Below are 16,890 nucleotides of genomic sequence, written 5' to 3'. Positions count from 1 at the left end.
ACCAATTTATCCGGATCAATTCAGCGGAATACAATTACAATTCACAAGTCCCAATTCTTTCCCTCTTTGTGCAGTAAAATAGAATCAAACAATGATGAAAAATAATGCAAATAATCACAAAATCAACACCAAGATTTTTAACGTGGAAAACCCAATGCGGGAAAAATCACGGGACCGTGGTCCATCTAAAAACTTTCATTATCAACAAATAATGGGTTCACAATCATTCTTCCTTAGATTCAACTAAGGGATATAACATATATATCATCAAGAACAACTTATTCTCGGATTACAACAAGATTAAAGGAGAATTATTTGAGAAAAACTTACAATACTAACAACCCTATTTTCTATCAAAACAGTCAGCTTTCACACCACCAATCTTCGATCCAACCGTTCAGAATGAAGATTCGCGTGTCTAGATACTGGTGTCAAAATCTCAACTCGATCCAACAATGAACGAGCTAGAAATCAAAGAAAGAGCACAGGCTGCTCTGCTGCTTCTTTTCTTTCCTTCTCTCTCGGCTTTTTTCTCCTCTCTTCTGTTTTTCAATTCTGCCGCTACAGTACCCGAACCATATTAATATTAATACCAAGAGATAGCCATCACATGAAAATTAATGTGGTGGTCCCACCATCACATGGTGTGGGACCACACACAACAAAAACGTACCCTAATTTATTTATTAAAAAAACCATAAAAATGAATTTTAACGCAATTTCACTTTTTTTCTTCATAAATTAGGACTCTTCTCATATTTATATATATTTTCTATCAATTTGCATGAAGATATATACTAGAAGAATATATTGAAAAATAAAAAAATTAACTGAGAGAAAAAAATTGAAGATTTAAGATAAAACATAACGAAAAATTATCATATTAATTTTCTCTGAGTTCTACTCCAGTCTCTTATGGTAACTACAAACATTCTTCCAAAATCTTACCTTAATTATGGTCTGCAATCTTTTGCTAGCCAAGTTTACGTAACACATGATTGCGACCGATTAAAAAATAAAAAGGGGGTTTAATGTCGATCAAAACTGACTGACGTAAAGATATGCTTACTCCAAAAGAAATATGAACTGCATAACATTCTATAATGTATTCGTGCGATAGGTATAGGAATTTTTCGTGTAAAGTGAAATAGACAGCGAAAGAAAAGAAAAGAAAAGGTAAAAAGCTGAAGCAAAAATAATTGGAGAAAATGGGTAGTGGAAGGAGCAGAATAACAGATTGGTGTAGGAATACGGAGAGTGGCTGATCAGAAAGCCAAGGATGCATCCTTTTTAAGGGCCACAAGGCTCCAGTTTCTTTGTTTTATCAGTGTCGAAAGTTGGAGCACTTAGTTAAGTTAATCAAAGTCTAATTGGAGAGAAAAGAAGGGAAGAATCAAGCTATAATCACGAGCATATAAGCATCAATTGCTGAAGAAGAAGCCCCTTTCCCTCTACACTTTTAGCACTTCGTATGAGCATCTGTTCAGGCTTATGAACACAGAACTTGTATTAATTTTCACTATGTTTTTTTTTATTAATATTATTCATAGGAAAATATATATATCACCTTACTTGTTTACAAAATTAGAGTACAAACTTTACTAATTTGATCTCTATCTTTCTCTTGACTATACTATAATTATAAGAGCTCAATCTTCATATATAAACTCCCTCGTCGCATCTAGACCTAAAGAATTCTGGCTTTTCAAAATCGATCGTTTTCACGAATTCAAGGGCTTCAAATAAACTTGAACTCCATATTTTGGTTTTATTGTAAGGACAACAACAGGAGCATGGCGATAGCTATCAGAAATATGGAAGCTAAACCGGGAAATCAACATGGCTAATATGATTTTAGCTTCCATCATAGCAAAAGACTGGCCTATACAGTTCCGCGGCCCGGTGGCAAAAGGGATGAAATGCCGTCCAGGAGCAAATGGCTTGGAGGCAAATCTGTCAGGATTGAACTCATTTGCATCTTTTCCCCATATTTCTTGGCTATGGTGAATTGCTAGAACCGGAATCCATATTTGTAGCCCCTTTGGAATATGAAGATCACCTAGCTTAATATCTTCGAAGGCCATTCGAGGTAGCAAAGTGGCCGGTGGATAGAGCCTTAGAGACTCATTTATAACCATGTTTAACTGCAAAAATGCCAAAAAGTTCATGTACAAGTTATTAGTTGACCATGAAGAAATATTTTGAGGCCGAAATTTTTTGGAAAGCAGGTGATTTTTCGCTTTCAGTGAAGATACAACACTTTACATGCCACTATAGAGCCTTTGTTGACCATTCCCATATGAGTGGATACTTGAATCTAAACAATACCAAATTCCTTTTTGACTCTCTCTGGATGATTCCAATATATTATTCATAACTAGTAGGCATCTAGGCCGTTAATAAGATTAATCAATATTTAGCTTCTTCCATTAAAATATGCCTTCAAGCTATCTAAGCAGAGAAGAACAAATTCTGAAGTGGTGAACCATGAACTCCAAGGCCTTGTTTAAGTTAGAGGGCCATTTAATTTTCTTTCAAAATGAACCTAGACTGGTCATTGTCTTACGTATTTGAGTGCCACCAGCTAAAAGCACAGCAGTACAAAACCATTTTGTCTATTCTCCTGAACGCAGAAAAGATTTGCTTCCTTTAAAAGAAATGAGAAATATTTAAAATCAAAATCCCTTAGCTTATCTGAGGAAGTTAGTCATCGATAATTTTACTGCTACGAGTAGGATTTGGTTTGTACAACTTTTAGTTAAAAGTTTTTGTAAGGTTAAGAATGACAGCCATCCTATCAGGAGACAGGACAATTTCCATATCTACGAGTATTAACAGCTCATGACTCAATTTACAATTGAATTCTTCACGAAGATTAGATCAATGGGTTTCCTACTAATAAAACAGAAAAATAAGTATTTTTTTTGGACCCATTGTGTTGGGTTTCGATATAATTAGCCTCGCACCCTGGATTTACTTGCCACCACGCCCGCTGTTTTGTACTTTTTAGAGAAAATGGAATGGATATTGAAAAGCTTGGTAAATCGTCGCTTACCAAATTGAATTTGGAAAGATGATCAATTGAAGGAGTTTCACCATTGCAGACTTCATTCACCTCGGCTCTCACCTTTTCTTGCCAAGAAGGGTTGCTGGCTAGAAGCATGACCGTCCATGTCAGTAAAAGAGCAGTTGTTTCATGTCCAGCAAAGAAGAATGTCTTGCATTCATCCATGATCAACTGAAGGTTTATATTAAAACCATCACTTCTCTTTTTCTCCATATCGTTCACAAGAATCCCCAGTAAATCATTTCCATAAGAACTACTTCTACCGATCTCTACGCAATCTTTTCGGCTTTGTATGATCTCCAGTAGTAGTCTATCCACCTCCATCTTCTTGGATTTTATTTGTCTGTTGTAGTTACTAGGAAAGAACCTGTCAGGGGATTAAAATTTAACGTCAAATGATCATGAATCTACTAATGCAACTTGTAGCAGACAAGGAATCCCAAGTAAATTTTAAAGAACCAGAACTAACTTGAAAGTGATAGAAGAATCTGTCAAAAGAAGAAAAAAACCGACCACGTAATGTAAATTCCCACACAACTTTTTATCAGATAATATATATAAACTTCTCTGAAGAACAATTACCGGCTTCCGGGAAGGCACAAGTGCCTAGTTGCTTGATGGCAAAGACTTTGCAATTCTGTCAAGAGATGGAATATTTGCTTCCCCTTCTCATAGCTACTGTCGAATTCGGTTCTTGAAATTATATCAGCACTCACTCTAGTCATGTATTCACCAATTTCTACCTCAGTTTGGCCAGATTCTACTGCATTTTGCAGTGATTGGAGCATCTTCTTTGTGCATTCCACCATTAGCCCTGCGTAGCTCTTCATAAACAGAAAAAACAAATCTCTCAGTGCTTCCATCATTATAATGAATCATTACCAAGAATATTAAACATGTTGTGAACTGTATTAACCTTGAGCCTTTCTCCCATGAATGCCGGCGCGGCAATATGGCGTTGATGATACCAATCACTGCCGTTAGCCATTAACAAACCACGACCGATAAAATGTTTGGTTCCCTCTCTTTGCAGCCATGACTTACCAGCTTTAGAGCTATACTTTGTTAAAAGTTCTCTGATCAATTCAGTCTCTGTTATGCACAGCCTTGGCTCCACCCCATTCCAATACATAAACCTTTTCCCTGAAAAAAGTTAAAACAAACCTTTTGTCAGAAAGGAGAGAAACCCAACAAAGTTATGAAACACAAGTCTCTGGTTTGAGTCCCGTCCCGACTTTGAGACATGTGCATACCGTATTGTTTAGACCAAGCAACATAATGTGGTAAGAGACGATTGACAGTGTCGTGAGTGATGTGATCCATGTCTTTGGAAGTAGACTGAGATACAAAAGAGGCAACGTCTAGGATGTTGCCGGTAAGAGGGCGGGGTTTGGGGCCACGCACTCCTTGCTTCTCCATGATTTTTTTGATGCGTCTTGGTGTAAGAAAATAACACGATAAGGTATCATATGCAATCTTAAAGAATGAAATAAGGAATATAACTAATAGAGTTGTCAGCACCAACACGATCATGGCCATGGTTGCAGGCGGTGATCGATTGAAACAAGTTCTCAACTAAGCAAATATAATTTGACACCAAAAATGGGAAAAAGAATTAAGGAGTCGAAGACAGGAGAGTTGTCTAGTTAATCAGGGGAGGGACATTAATTTATAGGCATTTGTCAGGGGAGGGACATTAATTTATAGGCATAGCGAAGGGAGACGAATTTTTTAAAGTAGCGCATATATATTTTTTCCTGGGGGGCAAATTGGTAAATTAGAATTTCTATATGGTTGATTGTGAAATACACATAATAAAATATAAAAATAGTTTATTTTATCTTTAATATGTATTATTGTGAAACTTGGATATTTGTAAAAAATAATTAAATATTTTTTTTAATTTATATTGAATATTGAAATTAATAATAGTATAATAATTATAATTATAAGACTCGAATTGGTCTAATAAATTACTCAAGATTTAGATAACTTATAACCTAGACTAGTTTGGTTTTTAAAAAAATAAGAGAAAGATTTATTTAGTTTGATCTTGTAAAAAATCTAAGTTTATTTGCATCATGATTAACCTGAGGTAAAATCTATTTAAAACTTAAATAAAAATTTTATTAATTTTTTATTAAAAAATAGTCAATATAATATTTTTTTAGTACTTTAAAAAAATTAAAGTTGACTCATCTAACATGTGATATGAGCTTTATTCTAGGTTAATTTTCAAATCAGACATTGAAATTATATCCATAACTATCTTTATTTTTTATGTTAAAAAGTTAGAAATTAAAAGTTTTTTGCCACCAAATATATTTTTATCCTCGTTATTTTCATTTCTTCTGTGTCTTGTAGGAACAAAATACTATGCATATATCTAATCCAGAATACTTACTTAATTAAGGTACGAAATGGATCACTTTATCACAATTGTAATCGTTGAATTAATATATGGGGGCGCCTCAATGCATTTAGCACAAAAAACAGAAGAAGGAATTAATATAATATTCAATATTTGAATTAATAGTTAACAAGTCTTCATTATTTAGTTTGAAAATTTTCACTCCAAAACAACTTATTATTATTATCATTATTATTATTATTATTATACATAAGAATACCCTCAATTTTTTATACTTTCATGAATGATAATATTAAATTTAAATCTATAATATAGATAAATTATGAAAGTCTTGGATTTTATAACTAGTATATTTAACTATTTACCATTTTTAGATGAAAAAATCTGGCAGATCTAGTCGTCCACTAGCTAGTTAATGAAATATCCAGTTAAAAACTTAATAGACCAATGAGATTTTTAAAAAAGTTAATTTTTATATATTTTTACTGTACAATAACTTTCTTGATTTAACATAACTTGAATACTTTAATAATAAAATCTAATCAATTTAAACAGAAAAAAATAATTATGTATTAAAGACAAGGACGATATTATCTATTTATAACTTTGTTAATAAACGTGAAGGTGGATTGGTGGATTTGGATAGTGTTTAAGATTATAGTAGCAATTATTTTTAAAAATATTGTTTTGTTTAAAAATATATTAGAATAATATTTAATTATTTTTTATATTAACATATTAAAATAATTTAAAATTAAAAAATTAATTAAAAAAATTAAAAAATACCTTTTCAACCTAAAAACAAATATAGAACTTTGTTATTTCCTTAGCTGTGCTAATTCGACTACAGTTTTCACAAGTAAATCTAATTCCTTATATATAAGGCAAGCAATAAAATGTTTTTGCTCTTCTTAGTGCTCTATTGACCTCTGTTTTTTCTTAAGCAAATCTACTTTCTAATCTACATCTTATGCTAAAAAATTCATTACTACTGTAGTGATTGTGTTTTAAGTAATACGCCACACCGAATTTAACCATGTATTATATTTTTTCCGATATGATAATTTTCAGAGAATATTTTTAGTATTTTCTATATATTTGATAGGGCTAGAAATATATAAAGAATGGTATATTTCATCCCTAACAAAAGAAGAAGAAAAATTATATCTACATCTAAAAATTTAAAACGAAAAATTGAATTGATTCATTTTTAAATCAAATTGATACATGATTAAATTTCATATATCAAAATGGAATATGAGATGTAAAACAATGTATATGGATTTCTCCTTGTTTTCATATATTTTATATACTAGATTAGATATGCTATGAGATATATATTACAAATGAATCTTTACTGAATTTTTAATTATGAACATATATGACTCATTATCATACTAAACCGACTAGTATTATTGGTATCAAACCAATAGCAATTTATACTATATTAGTATTAAAATGCAAAGCACTTATATATATTTGAGTACTATTCGAATATTGCTTATATATCCAATTATTATACTAATACGTTTTATTTGCTTAAAAACCAAATCGAAGTTACAACTTGCAAAGAGTTATTAGATTATAAAAGCCAATATATTATAATGATAGATACTTCTTTGTGTCATTCTATTCCTAGGGTTTATAAGAAAAGAAGAATTCATCTTATTAATATAATGATATATCCTTTTCAATATTCATTTTAAGTGCATCAAATAACTCATTTCATTATTTTTTTTAGAAATAAATGGATTTAGATAAAAAAAAAATTAATTGTTTGTTTAAAATACTAAGTTTACTAAACACAAAGATAGAATCACATTTAAAATGAAGAAAATAATTTGAAAAGGGAATTAAGTGATAATGGATTATAGCATAGATAAAAAAATTGATACTAATTTGAAAAAAAATAGAAAAATTATACAAATTTTGGGTTAAGTATATATTTTGTACTTGTATGAGATCTATTACTATCTTTGTTCAAACTCAGTAGGAACCACACAAATAAACATAATTACAACGGCTATGGTAACACACAAATGATATCATGATAATATAGTCAAATTATTAAATAATTGATTATATATGAATAATTGATTAACTAAAATTAAATCACTCTTAAAACATGGGAGCATATGAATAATTTAGTAGTATAACATGAAAATAATTGACATAATTCGAACTTAAAGAAAAAAAAAAAACGAAATTCATCCCAAACCTCTTTTCTCAAAGGCACAAATTGAAATTAACTCATTAATCAATTGAAAAGAGTTAAAACGTAGAAGTATTTTATTTTATTTTGTTTTTTAAAATAGAAAATTGTTATCATCCTTAGGACCTCTCCAAAAATCGACTTCATCCATATGTACAAATTATTTCCAGAAAGGTCCTTAACACGAAGAGAGATCATGCCGTCCATCTCAACCAATTAAATTTCTGTATCTTCATCACAGACCATAAATATGCCAGGTCTCGAGACTGTTGACCCATGAACTGCATTTAGTTTAGAATTTAAAATTATAATAATAATAATTTTTATTTTTATATTAACTCTTATTATTTATAGCCTAAAATTTGCTCCAAGTTAATTCTTAAATTAAATTTTAAAAATTTAATAATTATTATTTTTATTTTATGTTGACCTGATTCAACAAATGACCTGAGTCAAATTTTGAATTGAGTTTTAAAATTATAATAATAATTATTTTTATCTTTATATTGACATGATTTAATAATTAATTTCACTCATGACCCGAGTTTTGTCTCATGTTGATCTTGAATCTAATTTTTAACTATAATAATAATTATTTTTATTTTTAATCCGAGGTTTTATCTCATATTGATCTTGAATCTAATTTTCAATTATAATAATAATTATTTTTATTTTTACACTAGCTTGGGTCACCTTAACCGGTAACCCAAATTTTATCCAAGATGAACCCTAAGTTAGTTTTGAAAATTATAATAAAAATTATTTTTATAATTATATTTTTTAATTAGATAATTTTGAAATTAAAAGTTTTTATAAAAATATTTTAAAAATAAAAAATATCATCTCTAAATATATATTTTTCTTGTAATTTTTATTTTAAAATACATATATTAAATCTAAAATTATTTTTGTATTTTTTGAATCAAATGTCTGCGCTGTTCATATGCCTTTTATTTCGGCCACCAAAGGACACTTAACAAAACGCTACCTTCATTTGTGGTCAATTAGTCCAAAAAGCAAGGAAGATGCTTTGACTTTGTGTATATTTGGTTGTTTGACCACTTTATCAGTCAACTACGGTACAATCCAGATTAAAATGAATCATTACATACATAATTAATTCTTTGAATTCATATACAATTTAAACTTCTTTTTTTATTTATTTTCTAGAGGTGCATGATTTTCCTTCGTCTCCTTCTGATCTCTCCCTTTCATCTCTTTTTAAATGTTTTGTTGATTTATTTATTTATTTATTTATTTATTGGTGAAAGTTTATAGGAGCAGGGCCTCATTGGATACCCAACACGAAATGTCCAGTTTTTGGTAAATAAAAAACGTGGTTAATTAATGACAGTTTTGAAATGTATTTTTATTTTATTTTTAAAATAAAAGGTACATAAAAGATTTGTTATTTTTATTTTCATTGTTCCCGTCTCTAAAATTGTAACCAAATGTCACCTTAGAGTCCATATATATATATATATATATATATATATATATACCTCTTTCATTGCAGGATTAATTTATCACCTTAATTAGAGTGTTTGTCGCTATTAATATGCAAATTAATTATATGAAAAACTCAAATCAATAATCGTGACGTAGAGAATTAGTGTAAACAACAAATCAAAATCTCGAAATCCTTACATATATATATATATATACACACACACACACACACTACAAACGATAGAAAATAGAGGATTAACGAGGAGAATTATATACAATCGAAAAATATCTCTTGTAATGCATGGCACATGCAAAGCAAAGATGTCAATGATAGCATGAACAAAAGAAAAGGAAGTAATTGTCTGCGAGGTTTCTTGGACATTCCTGTCAAAACGCATAAAGAGATCGATTGGCTCGTAAACCAAGTGGATCGAGAATCAACGCATGCATATTATCTAACCGAAAGCTAACAACACAAAGTCGCCCAAATTTAGAAATTTAATCTGGACTCGCTAAAACTATGATCCAAATGGAACTTAGAATCCCTTTCAAGAATTCAAAATTAATCGTATCATCTTTGGATATGTTCCATGAACAGAAAATGTAATCTCTCTAATCTCGTGGCGGGGATTGGTGAGTCGGTGCGTAAAACTTATTCATGATTATAGTAAAATATGAGGGTCTAAAGTAACTTTTCTAAAAGGGGTACAAAATCATAAAATTGCAATTAAAACAAAGATTAATTAAAAAATGTCATCAAAAACGGAAAGGGTTTCAGGGAATCATAATTGGCAATGAATAAACTGCGCATTGCTTCCACATTTCAAATATAATTTAAGAGGGAAAAAATGGAAACGAATTGCTGATTGAGTCAGTCAAAAAATGATGAGATGAGGGAGGACATGAACATATGCATTGGTCCCAAGGAAATACCTTTAAACAAAAACATAGAACATGTTCTCATGGGAAGACAGGAGCATGAGTGCCCTTGCTAGGGGGCACTATGCCACACACAAAGGAACACAAAATTCGGTTAAAGTCGTGCGTTGTGTCAAAAGTATATATGCTTCGTACGGTTGAGATTATGTTTAACCAGAGAAAGTATAGACAGTTTTTTGAATGAAAGAACCCCTCATGCGACATGTTAGTGCATTCATTTTATTGTTTCAGCGAATTCTTGCTGGTTTTGTTTCCTTTGTTTCAAAAAATGGAATGGATTGATCGAGGCAAGGCAAAACCATGCGTGTTACGTTTGCTCCTTGTACATGCAATGTTTTGGTCTCCGTCTGAGGTAGTAAATTTCATTTACAGAGGGGAAAAAACATAAAACGAGCTCGAGGATACATTATCAGAAAATTAAAAAATATCAATGAAATATCCCAGCAGTATACAGGAAAGATTTTATTAGCATTGAAAATTACCAACAAGAACGGTGATATAATACTACTATTAAAAATTGAATCACCGGGTTTTTTGTTCCATCAATAATTTTCAACACCGGTGAAGTTATCAATGGAATATTAACATTTAAAAATTAGATTTTACCATCTATTCCTATTAGAAATTTATGGTTATTTATTTTTCTTATAGAATATTTTATTGGTGATTTTATCATTGAATTATTATATTTTCTGTAAGTTTTACTAAAAGTTCCTGAATGATTAGAAACATTGCAGTAGAATTGTCAATAAAATATTGATTTTGTCAACGATTTCATTAAAGATTTCAATTATTATTTTTTTATTAGGATCCCCAATGCAACAATTGTTTGCTCATAATAAACTCATGACAACCATAAATAATGCAAATTCATATGCAACAAACCCACAACAAAAGGTATCTCTAAAAATTGACACATACAAATTTCACAATGAATAATATTAAATGATGGATAGACATATGAGTTTTTACCGTCAAAAAATTTAACTAGAAAATTCATATAAATAGTGCACAACAATATGATAGACAGAATTTCATATACGAACAATAAAACAAAATAGAAATGAACAAAAAAATATACTAGTCAGAAATTATTCAAATTACAATTGAAATGTAATAAAATTAACAAAGTAAAATATACGTGATACATCACATCAAAGGTATTAAAGATGGAGATAGAGGGGTAGAACAAGATTTCAATAGGTTAACTTAAAATGTTAAAGAGTTAAAACACAAATGGATTATTTGGCTTACCTGGTGAAGTGAAAAAGAAAACCAAGGAAAGGTAGCCTAGGTCTTCAAAGAGTGGTCATATTTGTTGAGGTTGTGGAGGTGATTGTCGAGATACTAAAAAGAGAAAAGAAGAGGATTTTTTATCCAAAAATCATGAGGAAAATGAGTTGCGTAAAGCCACTTTTAATTTTTAATTTCTTTTAAAATCATTGACAGAATTTATGTTAATATTTTTATCGATGATTTAACATGTCATTAACTCTAACAAAAATTCCAATAAAATGTCTTTTTTATTCTGTCACCATTACCATCTTAAATTATTGATGGAAGATTCATGTTGTATTTTCCATCACTAAAGAACAATGAAATATTTTTCATTGATATTCTTGTTGTATTTTTTTCATTGAATATTAAATATTATTTTGTATGCAATTTAATAAATAAGATAATAATTAGTAAAAAATTATTTTAAAAAATTAATAAAAAATATAAATTTTATTTTCATTTAATATTCAAGAAAAAATTAATTTTTTTAAGATATTAGATTCATATCTAATAATTAACAAAATAATTGTTGATATTATAAAAAAAAAAGCTATAATCTTATTTGAAAAAAGAATAAATTGTATTTAATGGAATAATATTCTAAATATAATTTTAGTTAGCCTATTTTCAATAAATTTTAATTAAAATTAAAAAAAAAAAAAACAAAGGGACTATATACTTGTATGAAAAGAGGGTAGATGGGCTAGAACCAAGACAAAGAAGTCCACCCCACATTTGTTTTTGTTTAATAAAATGGACTTGCTTAATTTTTTTTAATAAAGTAAACAACTTATCATTTATAGTGGTAAAATGATGTGTCATTGGTGGTTGGAAAGTTTGAGTTTGAGTTTTTAGATTTTAAAAACCTATTTTTAACATGTTCTTAACCTATAAACATTCAAAAAAACCTATAGAGCTGTATGAAAATAAGTTAGATGATTAGGTTTGAATGAGCCAACATGCTTGGTCTAATATAAAAAAGCTTTGGTGCATGTGGACCTTCTTTTCTTTTTTCTTGTTCAACAAGGTGAATGTGTCACATATTGTTTGTCTTGATAGATGATAAATAATTTAATAGTAAAGATGATTATTGGAAGTAGCTACAAAGTTGGGGTCCGAGTTTTAGGATTCTAAAAACCCATTTTAAACCTTTTTTTCATCTGAAGATAGTTAATAAACATTATAAAAACCTCAATAAACTCATTTCAATGACATTCCTCTTATCGAATAAAACCAATTGACACTAAGATGGCAAGATTAAATATTTTTTATTGTTATAATTTGGCCACCCGACTACTCCTTCTTTGATGACTTTCCCTCTCATCTATTAGACTAAAAAATTGAAACATAAATAAAATATAAGTTTAGGATCTAAATGTAAAATCATAAAACCAAAAGGATCAAAATGATAGAATATAGATTTTTTTTTTACAGAATTCAATTATTTTGTGCAAATTTGAGAAAAGCCCCACTACCTTTTTTTTTCTATGGTGGAACTTTTTGTTTTAATTATTTTTCATTCTACAAATTTAAACTTTATTGCTTCAAATTGACTCGTAATTCAATTTTGAGATTTTATCAAAAACCTTAAGCTCTCGTGAACATAAAAATCGAAGAAAATATCAATAAATAAAGTATCACAAACATCACTGAAATTAGAACAAGAAATACAGCAATGAAAAAAAGGCACTTGTTGGGGCTCAGCGGCTGTTGGGGCTGCTTGCCTTTCTTCGAGCCTAGGTTCGAATCCCAGTGGGAGTGGGGTTGGCAAGTTGTTCCCTTCATGTTTCTACCGAGTCCTCTCTGTGTGGTATGCCTGTCACCCCTGTGGTGCCTTACCTATTCACTGGGCTTGCAGGATGTTCAGTGGACCGTAGGATTAGTCGTGGTGCGCGCAAGTTGGCCCGGACACCCACGTTAATCAAAAAAAAAAAAGCACTTGTTAAACAAAGTCGTTTTTAGTGAATTGTGAGACTAAACACAATAACCAATAGTGAATTAATGTTTTCTTTTAGATGTATCGTGGAATATTGACCAAAAAAAGGTTTCCGACAACCTTTCTAATTAGGATTTGAAATATAGATTTTTCATCACAAATTTTTGAGTGATCTTGATGTATACATAATTACTCTCACTTTCATTAATGGACTCTGCAATAAGTTTTGCGTGATTGTGAAAAATTACAAAAGAATAAAGAAACACACTAACAATTTGCATTGAATAATTTATCAGATCTTAGATTTGTTGGTCCTTGTGGTTGGCATTGATAAGCAAAGATTTATGGTTTTTGATGTAACATGAGTATATTTACGAGACCCGCAGCAAACTTTAATCTCACATGTGCTGAACTGGGGTTGGTGATATAGCATAAAAAAACCTCATATTCAACTTGTCATTGCCAAGAACTAGCATAGAAACCTCATATTTTTTGCAAAACCCTACTTTCGAATCACTACCCAGCCTGAACTAGATTGACCCCAATTTGATTCAGCACTTGTTAAAGTGAAGGGCATGTTCCTTTCAATCCAAAAATGGTAGTAAAGATAGAAACTTCTTTAGGGTTTTTGCCTGATATGGGTCTTAAAGACGGCCACTAACATGAGATTTGATTGATACACTCTCTAAAAGAACAACTCGGGTACAATTCATACTTCTGGGTACCAAAAAAACTCCATGTTTTTTCACATCAAGCCTAGCCCAACTGACTAGAATGTATACTGATTAGCTATGCTGTAGTGACTGCAGAACATTTTCAAGTCTTGCCCATAATGAACCTCAAAAAGTTGTCGCTGACGAACCTGGGAAATCAATCAAAACATAAGAAGTCTCTTTCTCAGGATAATGCAATATTCAGGACATCAATGCCTGTGCTCACAAGTGAGCCTGTGAATTTTACTTTCCTTAGCATTCTATACATTATCCCTAATATTCGTGTCTAAATCTTATGGTACCATAAGTTAACTTTCCTTCTCCTTTTATTCTATCTTTTCTGATAAACACTATCTCATGACAACCCTCCACAATTCACCGAACACTTCACTTTCACAGTTCATAACTGGGAAATCATCAACATACAAGTTCAGGCCCGAGCGCAATGTTTTGATCTTCGACTCCCAATATTGTTGCTATTTTGATAGTTGCTTTTCATTGAAGGGATTCTTTTCATTAGGTAGATCATTAATCCTGAAACATTGTCTCATGCTATATGAATTTTCTTGGTTACAAAGGAAAGCATTTAACCTAAGCCATCTTTCTTGAGGAGACAGAGCATTGTCTGTATTAGCATTATTGTAGACGAGGGAATAAGTAAGATATTCCTTAATCATGGCAAGAAATCTTCAGCATTAGTTGCAAGAATTCAGGGTACACAAGGTGTATTCCTCTTAAAATTTACTAATAAACTGAAGGATATCAGCAGAACATTGCAGCTATTTACTGTCTCATTTTTTATTCTAGGTCCCTCAAGTTTTTAATTCTTTCTGTTTTAGTTATTGAATTTTACTTGTTCCCCAAAAGTTATGTTTGTATGATTTTATGTTTTGAGATTTGTTTCGGCTTGCATGCTCCTACGATGCAAGATGTCAGAGAATATTCTAACCTTAAAAGAAAATTTGGTTTTATAAAATAGAATTTTAGGTTATTGTAAAAGAAAAAATGAATGAACAATGACCACAATTAATATAAACAAACAGCAGGGCCTTTATTTAATAGCATTGTTCAAAAATATAAAACGAACTTCAATTGTCCCTCAATTTTTAATTTTTCATATTGATCCCTATTCTTTTAGTTTTTTATGCTTTGTTTTTTAACTTTATTTTTATCAAGTTTTTGTTTTGTATGTGGAGAGATAAAAGAGAAAGTTGTAAAAAAAAAAAGAAGAAGGGATCTATCCAATCACATTCTAGCTATGAAAAAAATTGAACTTATGGATGAATTCATCATGGAGATAAAATTAAAAGAAAATAATTTTGCCCTCAAAAAATGTTAGTAGAAATAGATTTAGATTGAAGCTCGTAAATGTTTTTATTAGGTTGGGTTTATTTTTTTTTTTTGAGTGATTAAAAGGTGTTTTTAGGTTGAAATTTAACTTATTTAGGTTCATAAAATGTTTTTGGATTTTTTTTAAACAAAAATAAATTGAAAATAGATTTTTTACATACAAAAACCCAAACCCTAATTTTTTAGTAACCAAACGGGCCAAAAATTGTACTAGGAGAAAACATGTAATTTGTGCATGCATGCGACTTGACATCCAATTTATTTTCAAGAAAAAAATGTCTTCCTACCATTTTTAGAAAAACATAAAACTTGGCATGCACAAGCTTTTCCTTCTAGGTTAAGCAAGTAGGTTTGAATTTTTTTTTGTTTTGTATTTAATTTAATTTTTAATAAATATTCTCTTTCTTATTTTTTAAAAAATTGTTTAGTTGATCCTTTATTTAAATAGTAATAATATTTTGGAAGGTTTCCATAATCTTATAATAACTACATGTGATTATTATAATTTAACTTTAATTTTTTTCTTGATAAGATTTAAGATAGAACAATTGCATTTGTATTATACATTTATATAAAAAAAAAAATCACATGTACTTAGCAACTATAGCAAATCTCTAGAATAAATAAATAAATAATGAATAAAATAAAAAGAACCACCGAGATAAAATATTTGAATTTCCTTCTATCATTTACTTCTTACTAGAACAATTAACTTCTCACTTTAATATTTAATTACCATTCACGATTTTTTTATTCATCAATTAAATATTTTTTAATTCTTTATATTAAATTCATATATCATCTTTCCATTTATCAGTTAAGAAATTTTATAATATTAGGAAATGTATCTATAATACCAAAGCTTTCTTTCTTTTTTCATTCAAAATTAACTTCTAGTCTATCTAGTCTCTTCAAAGTTCCAAGGACTCCCCTAATTACCTTGCTCAAGGCAGGTGCAAGTTCAAAACTGCAACCTGCGCACGTAGAGACCGTTGCTCTACAAGTCAAGCTTGTTCATCCAGTCTAGTACACACACATTGCCGGATGTAATTTACACCGACGGTACGAGAGATAGGAGTCACCCTTGCCGTGGCCTATTCATGGGGTGGTTGTGCACTTCTTGCCTGAGTACTTATTGGTGATGGGATCTGCTCATGTTGCATCATTCTACGAGTTCAAAAGGAAACAGCACTGACGAATCTAATGAAGACCCAGCAACCATCACTGAAAATATAAAGCAAATTTCCAAAGTCATTAATCCCTACCACTAATGCAAATAAACTTGGAACAAGATGATAAATTTGAGACTAGAGCTGCATAATTCAATTGAGAAATGATCCAATACAACAGTTTGCCAGCCGGCAAATTGCTTACATATGCCCTTGCCACCACCATATCCATGCTTCCCACCAGCACAACAAAATCCTAAATGCTAATACTAGAAACCTAAAGTAACAAACACAAAAATCAATTAAGTTTCTTTTCTTTATCCCTTGATGTAGATTGTCTTGACAACAGCCATTGCTTTGCATTGGTATAAACAGTAAAGGCTAAGAAATGAGAGAAGCCATTGCT

At 30.2% G+C, this 16,890-nt stretch overlaps 1 protein-coding gene across 1 annotated transcript; it reads right to left on the bottom strand.

The window, feature by feature from the left end:
• Positions 1-1,513: 1,513 nt before the first annotated feature.
• LOC105123369 (cytokinin hydroxylase) lies at positions 1,514-4,695 on the bottom strand. The gene is made up of 5 exons (XM_011022936.1): positions 4,321-4,695; positions 3,984-4,210; positions 3,650-3,891; positions 3,056-3,434; positions 1,514-2,144 (listed from the first exon to the last, which is right to left on the bottom strand). Exons 1-5 carry the CDS (start codon positions 4,604-4,606, stop codon positions 1,722-1,724), a joined length of 1,557 nt encoding a protein of 518 aa, XP_011021238.1. The 5' UTR covers positions 4,607-4,695; the 3' UTR covers positions 1,514-1,721.
• Between the last annotated feature and the right edge of the window lie 12,195 nt (positions 4,696-16,890).

This window comes from Populus euphratica, unplaced genomic scaffold (assembly GCF_000495115.2).
Source record: "Populus euphratica unplaced genomic scaffold, PopEup_1.0 scaffold10.1, whole genome shotgun sequence".
NCBI classification, from domain to species: domain Eukaryota; kingdom Viridiplantae; phylum Streptophyta; class Magnoliopsida; order Malpighiales; family Salicaceae; genus Populus; species Populus euphratica.
The sequence above is the reverse complement of the archived record's forward strand: the minus strand, read 5'-3'. Positions and strand labels throughout refer to the sequence as shown.

Bases quoted from the DNA above. Each gene is read 5' to 3' on its own strand.
- LOC105123369 (XM_011022936.1), bottom strand. From the start codon at position 4,606: ATGGCCATGATCGTGTTGGTGCTGACAACTCTATTAGTTATATTCCTT. The intron at 4,211-4,320 runs GTATGCACATGT...AACTTTTTTCAG, and splicing joins TGCTTGGTCTAAACAATACG to GGAAAAGGTTTATGTATTGG. The intron at 3,435-3,649 runs GTAATTGTTCTT...ATCCCCTGACAG, and splicing joins TTGTGCCTTCCCGGAAGCCG to GTTCTTTCCTAGTAACTACA.